Genomic DNA, 18,675 nt, shown 5'->3' on the forward strand with positions numbered 1-18,675 from the left:
ACAGATAACTCTCAATAAATATTGAAACCTCACAAGATTATTTCATTTCCTTGGGAAATATTTCAAGACATGGAGTGACCATTGCTGTACTTTATTCAGATCAGAGATACTGAAGAACAAAGAATTAGAAGGACACAATGCAAACATCAAATCTCTCAGAAGTACTTGCAACCTTTCAATTAGACACAAGCACAGTGCTAGAGAAGATTGTCATCACAATAAAGACCACTTTTATGTGTCTTTCCTCAAATGATTCAAAGATTAGGAGAACTAACAGAGCTTTAAAAAGCAGTCTTTCTTTAATCTGTGAAATGCTTATTAACAGCACCTTTAACAGAAATCATACATGGTCCCGTAATGCTTCACAGATTTAAAAACCAAGAATAGTACTACATAAGGTTTGCCTTTCATCCTGCAGCACATCAATGTAGCACTGACCATCACACAGCATATTCAACCACATGTATTCATATTGCTGTCCAGATGCTTTGGATTTGGGATGCATAAAATCCACAGTGAAGAAGAGCAATTATTTAAGACACTGCAAGTAATTTTGTGGATTGACTGCACTGGCAAAGCAGGTAAAGACTGCATTATAACTTCTGCAGACCTTTCCCATGAAAAGGGGGAACAGAGTCAGTGTAGGCACTGGCACCCTTTTGTGAGTTGTACACACAAACATGCAATGGCACCACCATTGTACATTCTGAGCAGACTACAAACAGATTAAGATTTGACTTCAGGTTAATCATGAGAAATGGCATGTAATCAGTAAGACTTTTAACTGCATCTTAAAGAAACAAAAAACTGTACTTTGCTAAAAAAAAATGTTTAATAGAGGGAGCAAGTAACTTTTACCTACCTGCTCCATGTTACTCTGATAAAGGAAAGGGAGGAGAAGGCTCACAAGCACCGAATTCTGACTCTTCTCCTGTATAAATTTGCTGATCCTGTACAATAGGACAAGGTAATTTACTCTTTTATATCAATTCAATCAGTATAGAGCAAAGAAGAACTTTGTCAGCACTAGTGCCATTTCACAAGGCTTTGTCAGCCTATCCACTCTAACAAAGTATACCTACCAAATTCACATTATTAATCCAAGTATTCAGTTCCACATGACTGCAGGTATTTCTGTACCTTGTTCTACTCCCAAGAGGCACTGGTTTTGAGTACCAGCAACAAAATCAGCTAGAATCAATTTCTGAAAACTTATGGCCTCCATCACCAGCAACTTACAAGGTCAATCACAGAGCCAGGTATTTACAACTGTTCTGAACTTAAATATTTTGAGACATACTTTTTAAAATTTGGAGCCTATTACAATAAGCTTCTTTCTTCCTTTTAACTGTTTTGAGCTCTAAAGAGTGACTTACTTGGAAAGTATACTCAGCTCTTTGCTGACTTGAGCTCTATACTTCTTCTTTTTCACCTTCTCCACATTTAACATTGTTTTGCTGAAGTACTGAAGTATGGCAGGAACATGAGGCAGAATCAAACGGCAGCCTAGGCTGAGGGGCTCTGTAAGGTATACAACAGTTAGCAACACCCAACTCTGCCACAAACAACAGAAGGGAGATCCAACCCTACACAAACAAAGGGGAAATTAAGAAAAAGGTTTCACTAGTGGAAGAACAAATTAATGTGAACTATGAATGTGCAGGGCAGTTGGTGGCTGGGAACATGCACTTCCTGAGACCAAGTCTAACACATCTGAGATGGGACGAAAGAAAGCATGCAACAGAGAATAAACACTTTCTCACAGATGTCAGTAAGCCCTGCTAAGTATAAGCTTATCAAAAGGTACCAAGGATGTTCCTCAAAGGTAGTAACCATCTCCTAAAATGACTGGAGCATTTATAGATGTGTTTTTCTTTTTTCTACACTGGCCTCTTGCATAAAATCAAAGCTGCCATAAAAAGAGCACACTCTCCTTTTCACTAGCTTTGAGTGTTACATGTGAAAGATGGCTCCACAGCACCAAACACAGTGCACTACCATTACTGTCTACTACCTCTCAAAGATGGCAGGTCTTTCTTGCACAAGGAGCACAGACTAAACATCAAAGTGATAAATGATCCCCTACAGAAAGGGTACCTTTATATAAAACATGGTATTAGGCTCAGAACCAAGTCAGCAATGCAGTTCTTGAACTTACACCAGTCAAAGCTTCACAGACAAAACAGGTCAACAACACGTTTTCATAGGGAATTTCTCCATTGTCAGGACCCTGACACTCAAATGTGGATCTCATCAGTCATTAAATAAGGAAGACTTTACAGTTCTTAAGCACGACAAGACAAATTTGTACACTGATGTTTCCATCTCCACTGGGAGGTCTCCTTTCCCAGTATCCTCAGCCTGTGTAGACAACCTCATCATAATCTAATACCCTTCCACCCAAAGCATCCAACAGCTTTCTTCCAGCTCTTGAGCAGGCATACCTCCTGTCACATCTCCAGTGACCATGACAACACAGTCAGTCATGCTTAAACTGGAAACCTGCTCCGTGGGTTCAAAATCTGGGCTATTGAGAAGGCTGTCAGCTATGTCCATCACAACACTGGATGTGGCCTCAGACAGGTTCTTGGCTGACAGCACGGCAAACACATTTGACAGTATATCACACTCTGGGTGATCTGGCTGCTGCTTGGCCAGCAAGGGGAAATACCTGAAAGGAAGATTATTAAAAAAAAATAGGTTCCAAATTTTCAGCTTATAATTCTTTTGTGCAAGAAGTCACTCAAAAAAAAAAAGACTGTCTTTCACTTCAACAAGGGAAAAAGTGCAAAAAATCCACAGAACAGTGTCATGAAAAATAGAATGAACAGAGGTTAAGAGGTCATCAGGTCCCTTTTCTTGCTTCAAGATAGCATCATCTAAACCCAACCCTTTCTTCACTGCCCAAGTCTCCTGTTAGTTTGCCCCCAGCATAGTGATCCGATACCATTTTTTACAGAAGTTTGTATATAGGTCTTCATGACTACAAATGAGGCATCTTAAAATAAACACCAAACAAAAAGCAGTGAGTCTGTGGAAGAGGCAAAAATCACTCTAGATAGCTGAGTTAGAATTTTTCACAGTGCCTGCATTGAAAAAAGTTCTTGCAACTTTCAGTAACAGACTCTCGGTCCCAGATTCTATGCTGAACTTGATCATACTCTTTCATAAAATAGAAAGAAATAGATTCACAAACCCATGAATGAAATTACATATTGTAATACTGATTCCCACCTTGCAAGACTAAGAAGTCATTAGTCAAGACAGACATATCATAAGAAGTCAAGACCTTCTCCTCATCTGAGAGCTGGGTTTGGGCTACATATATGCTTAGTTGTTAATATATGGAAAAAGCGGCCTATGAAAAAGTGAGTACTTGCACAAACTGGAGAGCTTCCCACTTGCTTTGATAGCTATCAAAAGAGTAACAGTCTAATGGAAAAAGAAAATACAGGTTTTGACACAATTATTCATAAGCTGTGATTGTGCTCCTTTTTTCCTTGAAATCTCTGTATTCAGAAGTCCTTAGGCTTGTTTGCTAAAAGAACACTTACCTGGGATTCTTACTCCAGGTGTGAATGAGTTTGAGCAGAAAAGTTGGAGAATACTGACTCTCTGAAGCCAACCTGCAGATCTAAAGGAGACAAAAATCAGATACCAATGCAACTCAAGTAGATCAAGCTACTTAAAATCCTAATCTCTAACAAAGACTTCAAATTCTACAGTTTACCTTTTTATGAAGTAATGTCATCCTCATTTTCCCAACTCTCTCACTATTTGCAAAATCACTCAGACTTATCTCGCTCCTACTCACACACTATTCCAGCTACTATTTTTGCCTTACCCTTGAAACTAGCTCCCCATGAAGCCTCACATTTGCCACAGACCTAGCAACCTCTCCCGGACATACCTATGAGATCTGAAGCACAACATCCAAAACTCACTCCTACCACATCTCCTATGCCGTGGCAGCAGCACATTCCATTTCAGCATCTGGTCTGTGTCTACATGGCCTCACTGCTATAAAAGCACCCTCTCTGCTTGGGGAGAGCCACAAACACTGTACTGCACCTCATGAATGTGATCTCCTAACATGGTTCTGTGTCCAAAGCAACCACACCTAAGAGGTGCCCAGCCTAAGCCCCGTGCAGTAGCTGCTGCTACTCGTCTGGTTCCCTCCTCTCTGCTACTCTACAACAGGCTCTACTCAAGTCTTACAGCTGGGTTTCCACCATGACCACGGCTGAACTATTAGCAGGGTACTGTCAGTGAACACACAGGCAGAGAAGGCTCCAGTGCATTTGGGGGCAATAGCCAGGACAGTGCATGTGGACTTTGAACTAACTCAGTTTGCTCAAGACCTGAGAAAAGAAGGTAGGTCTAAGCATCTTATAAAGCTTCTTCTCCTGTCCCAAAGGCTGGTAATATTATTTCCCTGCACAAAACAGTTTTCCTGAATGACAGACAATGAAGAGCAAACCATTAATCCAATCTTGCAGGAATGCTGTTGTGCAGGCTAACAATATTGAGCCTCTGTAGCAAAATCCACAAGTCAAAACGATTCTGCTGCCAAAACCATATCTTCAAGGAGTTCACAAGTAGAGACTCCAGAGGGAGCTTCTGGATCGTACTACCATCCACGCTCCATAAATAGCAGTCTTCCTGACATCTGTAAAGACAACAGGCACTCCAATAACAATGTCGTATCTTGTTCAGTTACTCAGCACCTGCAAACACAATGCTCCTGAAAGCATTAAGTGCTTTGCTGACTTAAAGCTCGAACCACATGCCTGAACTGCTCTGGGACTTCACTAAACGTTTGCTGCTTTGCCCACATGGCACCCTGGCAGTGAGAAGACTTCAAGGACAAACCAGGAACATACAACTCCCTGTTGTTCAGCCCAGTCAAATACAGAGCTACATGCACTGTCTGGTACTCTTTTATCTACTGTTCGTCCCCTACACATACTACACATCACAGATTGTTACCGGTGGAGTAGAGAAACAGGGTAGGAGTAACCAAACACGACGTCTAGAGAAGCAGCTCTGGGATTTCACAGGCCACAGAAGTTACTCCCAGTGCTTTGTGACATGCTTTTCTGTTGCAAGGAAGTTGGACACTTGGATACCTCGAAAGACTCTGCACAAGAGCACTGTTGGAGTCAGACTCTCTTATTCAGTTACCCATTGCATAGAAGCAACTGTTTTTAGAGCAGACACAACCCAGCAGCCAGTGGAAGTATTCCCTGACAAGCCCAGAGCACTGACACAGACTGCACAATTTCATTTTAAATACTGTGTGCTCTCTCTCTCTCACAATAGTGCATTTTCCAGCTCAGAGGTGATCTGAAATTCTCTGATAAAGGCCACAATCCTGTGCTTTGTCACTGTGCTCACAAGGAACTCCCAGCTGGTAGGCACAAGAGCACACAGCCCACTGACAGACCCTCCTGGGTCCCTGATTTTCTGCAGTAACATTTGTTTCCACAGTCCTCCTACCACAGGTCCAAAAACTGTCACACAAGAAATCAGCCAAGTGCACCTAGAAGTGGCTACCGTTATTTTAGTTTCCTTGAAGCATCCAGGGAAGAAGTCTGCTTCTGTGGTTAAAGAACAAAGAAATGGTATCCATTTTATTCAGATTAATTTATTTATATTTTAACCTGTGGTTTGATTATTCCAGAAATAATCAGACAGGAGCTAAGAAAATGGCCTTGCAGACACATTGGAATGCCAGAATCTGCCTGTGGCCACGTTCAGTCTAGTGACAGACATAGCTGACTCCATGGACTCCAGTGCAGCTGGAGTTCTCTGCATGGTACATGTTTCATACAAGTTATTTGAAAAAACAAGAAGTACTTACCTGAGGCCACACCACTGCATGAAAAACTGCATTAATCTCTTCCACACTAAAGCAGTAGGTCTCATAATCAGAAAAAAACTCTGCCACAAGCTTGAGACCAAGACGTCTCAAATTCTTCAGTGGATTAATCAATCTAAGTTGGATCTGTAAAAACAAAATTAAAACAACCCAACCCAGTCAGACCTTTGCAGAACAACCGCTAACTACTTCCTCTGAAATTAAATACAGCACTTTATTGACCACAGATACATCCTTTGCAGAAACTTTTCTCTTGTAACTTGTTCACAATAGCAATCTGCATCTTAATTTTTCTGAGAGGTGCATGTTCCTGAATTGAGTCAGTTACACAGGACTTCTTTAGCTCATAAAACCCCCATGCTAACAGGTTTAAGACAGAAGCATCTGCCCCTTTTGGACAAAATGTATAAGCTACACCACAGTTACATTTCCAGTCCTGACACTTAAATAATTCTGTTTTACAATGGAAAGGACAAAAATCAGCTCTCCAAAGTGAAGTTGTATTTTGCACACTGAGATCTACTGTGAAGAAATCCACAGACGCAGAGGAAGGGGGGAGGAACAGAGGAGGCAAGAACATGAATCACGTCTTCCAGTGGCACGTGGTGAGGAGTGCAGCATTTGTTTACAGGAAGATGCTTCCTGTACCCATTCAGTGGTTATGTTCCACAGCCTTTCTTGGGGAAAACATTTCAGTAAGAAAAAAAGCCACACAGCTAATCATGAAGTTATTCATGCACTGCTGCATTCTGACTTTTCTCCCTGAGTAGAGTCTTGACTTGAGCAACCTAAATTATTTCTATACTGTGCAATGCAGCTCATAGCACAAACAGATGGGGTAGCTCCACAGTGCAGAGGTATTGAACTCCTGTCTCAGAAACAGCAAAGCCATGTCAGAGAAAATAAAGGCCACTGTCCAAGACTGGAGCTGTCTTGAGTCTCCATTGCATATCATGATCCAGCACACAGAATAAATGCTTATATCTCTTACTTTGCAAAGCAGCTTTGGTGTCAAAACCTCACTGAAAGACATCTTTTTTAAGTTGATGTACCTTTTGACTTCTGAAGACTCTACCTTTTACCATGAAATAGACTTCTATACTCCCTTTGCATCCAAAATCACAGGTAAAAAAGACAAAGATGGCAAAAAAGGAATTGCCCAGGACCTCCCAAGCTGTGCTGAATGTGTATATATGGAGTGAAATCAGCTTACAGGCAGCAAATGAGCTCTTTGAAAGCCCAAGGAAAGCACAAACCAGGCTACTGTTGCTAACAGAGACCCCCAACTGAAATAATTTTGGATCTCCCACTGTTCAATCACCATAAGAGCAGCTCTCCGAGATCAAATCTTTGAGAGGACAAAGAAACTCAAAACTTAACACTATCAGTAGGAAATGGTAAATTAATAACTTGTCTTAAAGTAGTCAAAGTTGATGTTTAACTCTTCAGTCAGTGTCAGCCTGCAATAAAACACTCTCAAACTCCAAGAATGCCTTCTAATCATTAGTCAAGATAAACAGATTTCTCACACTCTTCCTTGAGCTTTTAATATCTCATAGGCTAATGAAGTGCTAAATTAAGTTCTGAGAAATGACGGACTGTCACTCCTGACATTACACAACGATGACAGGATTACTGTAGCAACGCTGGCAAAATGTGACTATTCCAGCAATGAAGGAAGCAGCTTTTCCAACTCCTGTCCTAGTTGAAAAAACATAGGCACATGCAATCCACTGCTTAAAGTCAGACTGTGGGATGCTGCTGTCCTCAGATTTGCTCATCCTCTTCATAAATGTAGACAGTCACAAGATTTTGTGCTGCCTGCAGGCAACACTCAGACTTTGGATAATGCCTATTGCAAGGGCTTGCTTTGTTTGATGGATTTTTTTCAAGACGAGTTCTAACCTTGAATGCTTGCGGTTGGGTCTTGGCAATAACACAAGCATACGGTGACAAAATATTCATTAACCTACCCCACTTGCTCAGTACCTCATTTCATAATTCCTTTCAACACTGCAGTGCTGCTGATGACTGTGCAGTTTGTGCACCTAATACACAGACAGGCTCTGCACCAGAAAGACAGAAAAGCCTGGCTCAGTGTTATAACTCCTAATCAGCTGGCAACTGACCCTCAAGCTAGCGGGACCTGAGCTCAGGGATCTCTGTGGTGCTCTCCTAGGTACAGGGCAGCAACAAGCCAACATGCCCCACGTTTAGGTGCAGCCAATCTTTAACAGAGTGTTTTCCTCACCTGACCCTTTCTGCATGTACAGCCATTGCCCAGCCAGTGAAAAAACATCTGCAGTGCTCTGCAGATTTGGCTAAGACCCAAATTGTGACACTGGATTAATATGACTACTCCTGATACAGAGCTGCTTCTAGTGTGCTGAAAGCCATGTTCTTCCTGTGTCCCATGACAGGAGACAATCACTGTAGATAACTGCTGTGATCATCCCCAATGCTGACACTGCAACAAAACACTTCATGGCTAAGTTTTGCTCTAAAGTCCTCAGTCAAGGAACTTTAAAACCTCTCCTTTGCCTGGTCATGTTTTATCCTTGCAGCCCAGAAACTCCATCTTTAAGGCAAATTTCACCTTCCAGCCCTAAGATCTTGTTACATCCTTACAACAGATCATTTAGCTCTCCCTCATGGCCGTCCCTCCACAAAACAGGCAGGAGCAATGTACAGAGATCACCTCCAACTCTCTCTTCGGTAACTCAAACAGAAATGCAGTCCAAGTCAACTTTCTAAATACATTAACTCTGTCTGCACTGCCTCAACCATTCAGCACTTCCAGATAAACATCACTGGCCTTTTTTTTGACAGATGCTAATTGCTAATCTTCACTCCACAAAGGTAGTTATTGTTACCTGAACCAGTGAAGGGGTATTGATATGTGTATGCTAAAGAAGGAGGAGAAAAAGGAATTTAATTTGCATGTTTGTTTGCATAAATTCTACCTTCTCTCTTTGCTGGAGGATGCACGATACCACAGCAGTCATGCAGAGCAGAATCTGTAGAATTTCAGGCAGGTATTGCTGGATCAAATGTCCCATGTTTTTCAACACAACTTCGAGACCGTTGAAGAGGCTGTGCTGACGCCCAAGAGGCAGGACTTTAGCTAAATCCAGCTCTGACATACTTTGAAGGACTGCAGTCTGGCAAGACCCTGTGATAAGCAAAAGGATAGCAAACTACCTAGAGACACTATGACAACACCCACTATGAAGAATAATTTTTCAATGAAAAATAGTGCAATTTGGCTCTAAATTACAGATTCGCAGATTCATCTTTTAAAGTAAGAACAGCTCTGAGTGTACACAGACATCTCCCACTGCTACAGTACCCACGTACTTTACAACCCCTGTTTACTGCTATCACAGCCTACAATGCCAGCCACTGCTCATTCCCAGGCTGCTACAGCTCACTTGCACAACTGTGGCAAGTCGTTCAGTTTTTCTGGCCTTGGACATGTACAATAAAGCAATCATGCTTTGTAAGAAAAAGCTCAGGGGAATCCTAGTCCTTACCAAGGGGGTTTCTTTTCTTCCTTTCATGGCATGGTTAAGAGATAAGCAAATAACAGTACAAAGCAGATTTATCCTCCCACACCTCCACAGGTCAGGAAGTACCATACCCCAGGTTCTACAGCCTGTACCCACCATTACTGAATTGTTTCACGGCTTCAAAGAGTAGATCCAAGAACATTCGTATCTCTTCTGGCAGTGAGCCGGCAAGAAATCGCAGAACGATTGACATGCGAGTGCCTGCTGAAGACTTCCCCTGTGTTTTGCTCCCTGTTTTGTTTCTCATTCTGCCATAGAGAATTCTTCAAAAACCAAAGACAGGTTGCATTAGCTTTCAGCAAGCCACCTCTTTTCCAGCCTCTCATTGGGCAGGAGAAACTCCATTTAAAAATATTCTCTAGTGAGAAGTTGAGTGGAAGCTCTCCCTTCAAGGTCTCCACTGCCCAAAACCAACCCAGTGAAAGGTCAGCTTCTGCTACGACAACAGAAGCTTTGCTGGAAACTCCAGGTATAAAACTCGTTGCCTGCATGACAACTCCCATCACTACAAATAGCTGGCAATACTCAGTGAACTAGAATGTTCTCACAGTTCCCTGTAATTCTTAGCAGAAACAGTATGTGCCAAAAAGCTGTTTTTAAAGAAAACACCATTTGTGTAATCCATTACATAAAAGTGTTAATAAGGAAACCATACAGAAGACCACAAATAAAATTGTCAAACTATACCACTAACCATATGTTTATCTCAACTGTTTAAAATGAGGAGCAGCAGCATTACATCTCTGTTCATGGTACTCTGACACCAAGCTTTTAAACTCACACTTCAGGACACACCTCATAAGAACAGGGATGAGATCTGGTCGATGCTCTGCTTTTACTACTGCGGTCTCCTCAGAAATACTAAAATGGACTATCTCTTCTTTAAAACTCTTGTCCTCCAGTAGCCTTTGCAAGTTCTCCCTGAAAGTAATAAACATTATTTGAGGGCAGGATTATAAAAATAGACAGACACACACATGCATCCACAGCTAACTATATATCTACCTAATCTATGCCATACACAGAATATTAAAATACTATTCTTTCACGTTTCTATAAAAATACATTAGAAGCCAGCAAGTTCAAGCTAAATGTGGAGAAAAGTAACTTCTGGACATATTCTAAAGAGATTATCCAATCACAAACTACAGTTTTATGCTGTCACTTTCTCTGGGTGGTTATAAATCATCAGTACAAAACACTTCTTTGGAAATGATGGAACTACTAAGCACTTCTGACACTATTCTGGGACAGAATGGAAGTGCTACCATTTTCCTCTGAACAAAGAAGAGACACTGATCAACCTCAAGACCTTCTTTTCTGTCTTAGATATGAAACACACAACTGGCTAAAATTAAAATTTTATATTATGTCTTCAACAAATACAGAAAAGACTCTCTCTTTGAGGCAACTGACCCCAAGCAGACTTCTGATATGTCAGCAGACCCATTCACCGAAGCTAAAATATTATAAAAGCTTTTACCTGTATGGCAGTAGATGAGGATGCTTGTATGTCATTATACAGTCAAGTGCTATTCTTTGTACATTCTGGTCTTGATGAGACAGTAACTGCAAACAACAAAAGAACAAAAATTAGTCTCTTTCTAGAAGGCAAAACTGCTTCCTGAAAAGAGTGAAACAATCCAGAGGCTCCAAGCTCAAGCAGGTTTTGAATTAACTTATCCAAACGGAAACAGAATTTATGTGTTGCCACTATAAAGCCAAGATGCAAATGCACAACTGTCATTCATAAGAAGTGAGCCTGGTTGTTGATAGTTCATATATACTTTTCCTTCCCATACACATAGAATAGTTTTAATATTTGTTTTTTCATAATTGCCTTTTGGACCATTATCAGTTCACATTTACCTCCAAAACCAGTTATCTGGATTAAAAAGCAGACTACCCAAACCATTCCAAAACACCTGTATTTCTTTTCTGTGCAAACACGAAATTATCATAAGACTTGATACACAAATCTCACTGAGGTTTGCCCTCTGTTGAAAATGACTCTTTGTAACATAGATGCTTAACATCACCAAGTAGTGGTCACAGCACCAAGTCTGTCAGAGTTCGAGAAGTGTTTGGACAACGCTTTCAGGCACATGGTGTCACTCTCAGGTGTCAAGTGCAGGGCCAGGAGCTGGACTCCATGATTCTGATGGATCCCTTCCAACTCACTATATTCTACCATTCTATGACTCATTAGGAAATAGAAAAGAATTAAAGAAATACAGATAATTTCCCCAAGCAGTTTCTTTATCAGTTCTTCAGTCTCCTATCAAACAGCACAGGCTAAAGTCATCAAAGATCACTTTGCCATGAGGTCCCTATGCCAGATGGACACACCAGTCATGACATACAAATACTGACACACAGAAATGCAAACAGTAAGTGATGAAGTAATCTTTCTTCTTGTATCAGGCTGTTCTTCCTACACTGTTTTGACCTATACACAACTATCCAATATTTTCCTAAGAACACAGGCAAGCACATAGACCAGCTCCCTTGAGGTACACAGAGAGTGAATGTTTATCAGAAATTCTCAAATTTAGGGACTAATGAATGAACTTTTCAACTCCCAGCAGGTGCAATGTGAAACCAACGTAATATAATTCTACAGTCCACTGACCATAGCCTTAAAAAATACAAATTGGGAACAATCAGAGAAAACCCCAATGATCTAAACAAATCCACATTCTGGGAACCAACAAAACCCTGCAAAATTAAAAAAATAAAAAAATAAAATCCTTTTAAGGATTGTAGGATAAATACTTAGAATCTCTCTTTAACAACATATTTTTGACAATTCCTTCCGGGAAGTCCTTAAAAAATGAAGCTTAACAAATGTAATATTCTTCAAGAAGAAATTCTGTTTTCTTTTTTCATGAAAAATGATCTATTGCTCATACTGACCAAATCATTCATAGACAAAACACTACAGGACAAGGATAAATCTCCCCTCGGTCGCCCCAGGCTTTGCATTCAAAATCCTTTTCCAGACTCTGCTGGAAGTGGAAGTGAAACAGATTCTCTCTGCAGCCCCTCCTCCACCTTGCCAAAGACTACTACTTGTCTGCTGCCAGATGTTTTTGCTTCCACCACTCCTGGCAAAGTAAGCCAGGTTTCTTAGGCAGGTCTTTGCTAAAGGGGCAAAGTGAAGCCTGATAGAAAGCCCTCTCAAGGACAGCTTCTTTCTCAACTATCATGGCTTAGTTCAGAAAATGACAGGTTTCTGCAGTGTCAGACACTGTATTCAAATAAGGAAGAGTTAATTTATTAGCAGTAATTCTAAAAGTCAGCAAATAGCATCACCTGGGTATACAATGCATTCAACTTCTTCTCCAGATACAATGCACGAGGATTTGAGAATTTAGAGAAAACTTGTAAGTGGGCTATTAGTTGCCTGTAAAACAAAACAAAGCAAAAAAATTATTTTTTAAGATTTCCAGAAGCGACAAACTTGCATGATCGTAAACAGGGAACTTAAATTAAAATTCACTAACAAGAAAGAAAACAAAAAACAACACAAAAGCATCCCAAGTCTACAGCACTATTTCAGACACACTGACAGGTGTCCTGTTCCCTCTGCTAAGCAGCTCCTTGCAGCTGTCACTTCACTGCACAGAGAAGGACATTTTGTCAGTAGCACTGGATGGGCTGTCCTTGATGAGAAACGAGTACAGTCAGGATGCAGTTTACTTGTCTCTGCCAGCCCAGCCCTGAACACCAAACTAGTGAATTTACCTGTTTGTTTATTCACTTGCCCTTAACTGATGCCCATGTAGCTCCTATCAGCTAGAAGGGCTGCATTCAGCCACACTGTGCTGGACTTAACACTGGGCTACAAGGCCAGGTGGGGGTCAGTTCCTCTAGAAGTGTCTTTGTCACCTCTTGTCTGCCTCACCTGCACTTCACTGGAGAAAACAGAGATGACCAGGATAAGGAAGGTGTGAGAACTACTCCACCATATGTGCTGTGGGACTGGCAGAACTGTCCTCAATCAGCTGCTCCTCCTGGTAGTTTACATTGAGCTCTCCAGACACTTAGCTAAGCCACCTTCCTCCACGGCAGACACAGTCAAGGGTCAAATATGACACCTTCCAGCAACTCCACACCCAGCCTGGGGCAGGTGTATGCCCTCTGCCTCAGACAGATCTCAGAGGCCTCAGAGTGCAGCCCCGCAAGGGCCCTCCTACCACAGCACTGGCCTGTCTGCATGAGCTGTCCAGGGGGAAGGGAGGTCACTCCAGAACTCATTAACATGCCCCTGGTAAATCTTTTATGCCTTTGTTACTGCTACCAGGAGCTTATGTTTCCACTTAACTACACAAAGGTTTTGAGATGGAGGTTGGAAAAAAAAAAATCTTGGACTGTCACTATATTTTAATTGCTGCTAATTTGCAGATACAAGCCAGAATCTGGGTACAAAATGCAACACCCATAGGACACCTAGGATAATTCAGGTCATGTATCAAATACTCGTCTTGTTCCAACATGTAAGGTGACATTTTGAAGTTCTCTGTCATTATAAGGGCCATCCTTTGCAGAAGTGTCAAAATATAAATCTTTGTGGTGCATTTGCAAGGGACATTTGACAGAGGTCATCATTGTGGAGAATTCATACAAAGACCCACTTTCTCCACGTATCCAGCACTGCAAACAATGACATTAGAGCAACATGTAGCTTCAGTCTAACAAATAAAAATCTTGGTCCCTAACAAGAAAACCAGGACTGAGATTTATGATGGGTAGGAAATGGCAGAATCCCAATATTAGAAGACCCAAACAAATACTTGCACTTTGCAAAGCTTGGCCACTGCCCACAGCTTTAGAAGACTAACAGATACACACAGAGTAGCCATGGAAATGCACTCTTTGCACACAACAGTGTCCAAAACTTCCAAATGGCTTCAGAATACCACATAATTTCTTGTTTAAAGTAAAACACACCACACACTGTCAGCAGGTAATGAGATAGTCATAAAGCCTAGGCAGTGTATTTAGATTTTAAGTACTATGCAGGCAGAGTTTTTGACTCTGAAGTGCTTATAATCCACCGAACAATGATGAAGTGCAAGCAAATGAAGAAAAAATAATACATACAAACCCACAGCTTGTATCTCAATGTGATCTGCTGAATCTGCCTTTCCATGAAAGCACTAGCAAGGGAAAACTAAAAATACTTACTTAGCAGCAGCTCTTCTTGTTTTCTTTTTTGGTAGTCCTACACTAATTGGTTCTCCTTCTTCCTTTTCTTCTTTCTCCTCCTCTTCCTCCTCCTCCTCCATAGCAACATCATTCACCTCTTCACTGGGTATTTCTTTTGCTGCTATAGTACCAATAGTCTTCTTTCTGAGATCCTGAGATGGAGCCACTAAGGAATCTGCTGGGTAGTACTCATTTCTGTGTTTAGAAGAAGAAGGCAAAAATTAAGAAGCATAGCATTTGTCAATGCTTGAGGGCAAGAAAAGTTAAAAACTTCACAATACACGATTCTTATTATTGATGGCACTGTGCCTTGGGACACTGTAGGACTAAAATTCCCAAAGAAGTGTATTTCAGCAAGGATATGTTTATTTGTCTACACTTTTCAGATATATAAAGTAGTGACCCAATACACCAGAGGAGACTGGAGGTACATGGTGGAGAGGAGAAGAGAGGTGTGACTCACTCAACTACTAGGGGTCTGTAAAGAGGTCACATGGAGGATATGAGGCTGGAGTGGGCAAGTAAACATTGACTATAGCAGTGTGAAAGTGATGAAACTAATGTACTATATTATGGCTGGATTTATTCAGGAAGGCCAGCAGAACAGGCTTGCTAATATAGAAAAGTAGCATCATAAACCTTCCCCCTGCCGTTAGATCCCATCTACCCCATGTGCATCATACTGTCTGATATGTACACATATGCAAGTACACCACTGCACTCCCTTCAGGGGTAGGAAATCAAATCAGTCTCTAACAAATTCAGTACTTTCCCCATCTTCGGGGGAAATACTTTGGTATTCTGTGATTCCATATTAAAATGTATTTTCACTAAAAAAAAGATGAACTTTATTTCCACTGAAATCACTTCCTAATGGAGTAACAAGGCTGTGACAGTGGCGAATCACTAAATGAGAGACTGAGCAGCAGAAATACTCTGCAAGTTTCATTTCAGCCTGCTTTTTGTGTGATGTTTCTAACAGGATCCACATTTGAATCAAAATGTTATCATAACTGGAAACAGACACCTCATCAGCCATGCATTCATAAAGTCTGTAATGGGATAGCCAGTTTTAAAGTTCAGAAACACATTGAAAACATGTCCTCTCAGTAGAAAAATAAATCTTACTTACCGAATAAATCTCAAAAGAAGTGGGGAAAGTTCCCTCGAGCGAGGCTCCACCCTGTCTGGAAACTTATCCAGTGCTTTCCACAGTAGAAAACGGTAGTTTGTGTGGTCCAGCCGTTCACTGCAATCTGTTCTACTCCTCAGCTGCTCCAGAAAGACAGCCCCCACTCCTCCTTCTGGTATCTTCTCACTTTCTGTTTCAGCAATGCTCTCCTCCTGTTCATCTAGTTCATTTTGCAGCTCCATTTCTATAGAAGAGATGAAGAAAATAATTTCAGGTTAATTCATAATTGCCAGTAGCAAGGAATCCATCCCCACTACAAAACTAATACATTTGGTGACATGTACCCATTTATACATAACTGTATTAAACATAGACCTGAAAGACATGCATTGCTTAGAAAGCATTCTAGGATGCCTTATAACCCTGGCACATCTCAATTAGGCTGAGTTCTCTTGAATAACAGAGAAGTTCACAAATGGCTGCCTACTCATGGGTCTATCTTGCAATATTAGATTCCGTAAACCCATAGATAAAATGAACTCAAGAGTCCACACAAGAAGTACAGTTTGCAGAAATTCCACTGAATCCACAGAGCAGAAAGACGGTCAGTCCTGTTAATACAGGTTTTGTCATTGCTCTTCACCAGTCTGAGCAGAGCCAGCCTTAGGGACAGACAAAACTGCTGCATAGCTTCCCACAACCTGCAACTCCCTTCTGTAATGCAAGTGTCTTTTCTATCTACTTCTTGGCTGTTTAGGACAGGAGACAGTTTCCTCCCAAGCCTCTCCACTCCTGCCCTGGATATGACACTAGTACTCAAGAACCCTAGTTCTGAATTCCCCCATCATACATAAATTTGGGGCACATAAAAGTCACACAATTCACCACTGGCTGGGTTACTATCATAACAAAGTTCAGGAGTGGTGACTTACCAGCATAAGTAGCAGCCTTCTCCAAATGCTCATATAAGACCTTCCAGAACTGTTTATTCTCCATTTCCTTTGCATGAGAACTAACAAAGCATAAGACAGCACAAAATTAAAAGGAAAATAAAAAGAGGCAAGTGTCAGCTAGCCTACAACTAAGACAATCAAAGGCTTTGATCCCTGCTTTAATGTGGGTGTCTGGAGACAGGACATCTGCACAATACAGCTGTAGCACTTCCTTGCCTTTACTCATGGAACCCAAATGTCAACTGTTATTAAAATAATCTGGTTGTATCTCATGACTTCAAATGAACTCAAACTGACTAAAAATGTTGTCCATCTTTCTACTGACTTCTGTACAGTAAATCATACAGAACCAAAGGAAGAATTACCATGGACATATCTTTTGAACAGCTAGTTTAATTTTTTTTTAATTAATTCACTAGTTTGAAGGGGGAAATCCCTTTCTTTTTAATCATACAACAGAGGGGGAAAAAAAGAAAATAAAGCCATGCTGAAAGAAGACTAACTTTGGTACTTAGCTCAGCAGTCATCATGATAAGACCTCCCTACTTTTTAGTAGAACTTAAGAGGTTTTCCAGTAAGGATAGAAAAGTTGGAGACACCCAAACTGAGAGAGACTTCTTGCTTCTTTAAGCATGTGCGAAATACAGATCAAATCCTGCGACCTCTGCCTAAAAACTCTGATGCTATTTGACTATATTTGTCACAAGTTCCCTTTAAAGTAAGAAAAATCAGGAACTAAGTTAAAAAGTAAGAATCTACACAGTTGAGATTTGAGGTATCAAATTAATTTTAGAAGACTTCACATAAAGGTTCTCATTTCTAAAGTTCTCCAAATTGGACATCTGTACCTTAGCTTTGGTTCACAGAACACTGAAAGGAATGCTCTGTGAGACAACCACACATTGCAGCATCTAACTGCATATACTTACGTTATGAGTTCAATTACAGGATCCCAGAGAGGGCTGAAGTTAATATAAAGCATTCCCAGTAAATATCGAAGAGGCACCTAGAATGACATACAATACCATCTGGTTGAGATGTAAAAAAGCCGAGTTAAAGACCAACCAATCTCTTCTAACCTTTCTTCCTCTCAAAGAGGAAACTTTGACAAAAAAAGTTCTCAGAAGTGCCAGAAGTAATGAAGGAAGTCACACACATAATTCCTTGTCTCATAGTTGCATGACGAAATCCAGAGCCCATTTACTGTAACCTGCACTAAAATCCAGTAACTATACCTAAATAACATGAATGTGGAAGAACCAGTTCAGCACAGATGATCTGGACTGTCTGTATCCTTCCGTGCTGCCACAGCAGCATTAGGGACCTCAGAAAGAGGAAAGTTTTGCCCTGAGGAGTATTCACTGCACTAGGCCTAAACGTTGTGTACTCTGGCTCCCCACTGAACTAAATGCAGTAGGAATGACCTACGATCCTTCTTCACTGGAGGTACAAGTCAAAGTAAAAAAACTATACAGGTACAAGAATAGTCAGAATAACTAAAAAAACCCAATCTTCACACCAAATCCATGATCATTTCATTAATAAAATTGTGGTCATTCTAACATCTAGAAGGTGGGGTGCCCTGTAGCTCAGCTGCACAGAAGATGCAACAGTCACAGGCACACAAGATTGTCATGCTGAAGCAAGATCCGTAAGTGAGGGTTGTTAATGGCCAGCAGGAGTTCAACCACACAGAGGGTTTGGCATTGTCGTGATTTTTTGTTTGCTCACAACTCACTTCTCCCTGTAATCATTTGTCTTCCTTTCCATGATAACAAATCCAGATTAATCTGACTGTGGGCAATGTCAGATACCACTGTTGTTCTACTGACACAAGGCTCCTAAGGACAATGGAAGCTGTGATCCCTACTACCAAGTAAGTTTTCTGAAACCTAATCTGGAAGCTAATTCATTTTTTAATGCACTCTT

General features: G+C 40.9%; 1 protein-coding gene across 1 annotated transcript in view; it reads right to left on the reverse strand.

Annotated features, from left to right (window-relative positions):
- The window catches only part of UTP20 (UTP20 small subunit processome component), a 64,834-nt gene that overhangs the window by 25,081 nt on the left and 21,078 nt on the right, over nucleotides 1-18,675 (reverse strand). The window contains exons 19-32 of the mRNA XM_071551990.1: nucleotides 17,676-17,752; nucleotides 16,726-16,805; nucleotides 15,794-16,037; nucleotides 14,641-14,856; nucleotides 12,766-12,856; nucleotides 10,934-11,019; nucleotides 10,246-10,371; nucleotides 9,547-9,713; nucleotides 8,845-9,053; nucleotides 5,864-6,007; nucleotides 3,555-3,634; nucleotides 2,445-2,671; nucleotides 1,377-1,521; nucleotides 863-950 (exon numbers count right to left, since the gene is read on the reverse strand). Coding sequence (XP_071408091.1) covers nucleotides 863-950; nucleotides 1,377-1,521; nucleotides 2,445-2,671; nucleotides 3,555-3,634; nucleotides 5,864-6,007; nucleotides 8,845-9,053; nucleotides 9,547-9,713; nucleotides 10,246-10,371; nucleotides 10,934-11,019; nucleotides 12,766-12,856; nucleotides 14,641-14,856; nucleotides 15,794-16,037; nucleotides 16,726-16,805; nucleotides 17,676-17,752 — 1,980 coding nt within the window. The remainder of the gene's footprint in view (nucleotides 1-862; nucleotides 951-1,376; nucleotides 1,522-2,444; nucleotides 2,672-3,554; nucleotides 3,635-5,863; nucleotides 6,008-8,844; nucleotides 9,054-9,546; nucleotides 9,714-10,245; nucleotides 10,372-10,933; nucleotides 11,020-12,765; nucleotides 12,857-14,640; nucleotides 14,857-15,793; nucleotides 16,038-16,725; nucleotides 16,806-17,675; nucleotides 17,753-18,675) is intronic.

The sequence above is a fragment of the Pithys albifrons genome, chromosome 3 (genome assembly GCF_047495875.1).
Source record: "Pithys albifrons albifrons isolate INPA30051 chromosome 3, PitAlb_v1, whole genome shotgun sequence".
Lineage (NCBI taxonomy): Eukaryota > Metazoa > Chordata > Aves > Passeriformes > Thamnophilidae > Pithys > Pithys albifrons.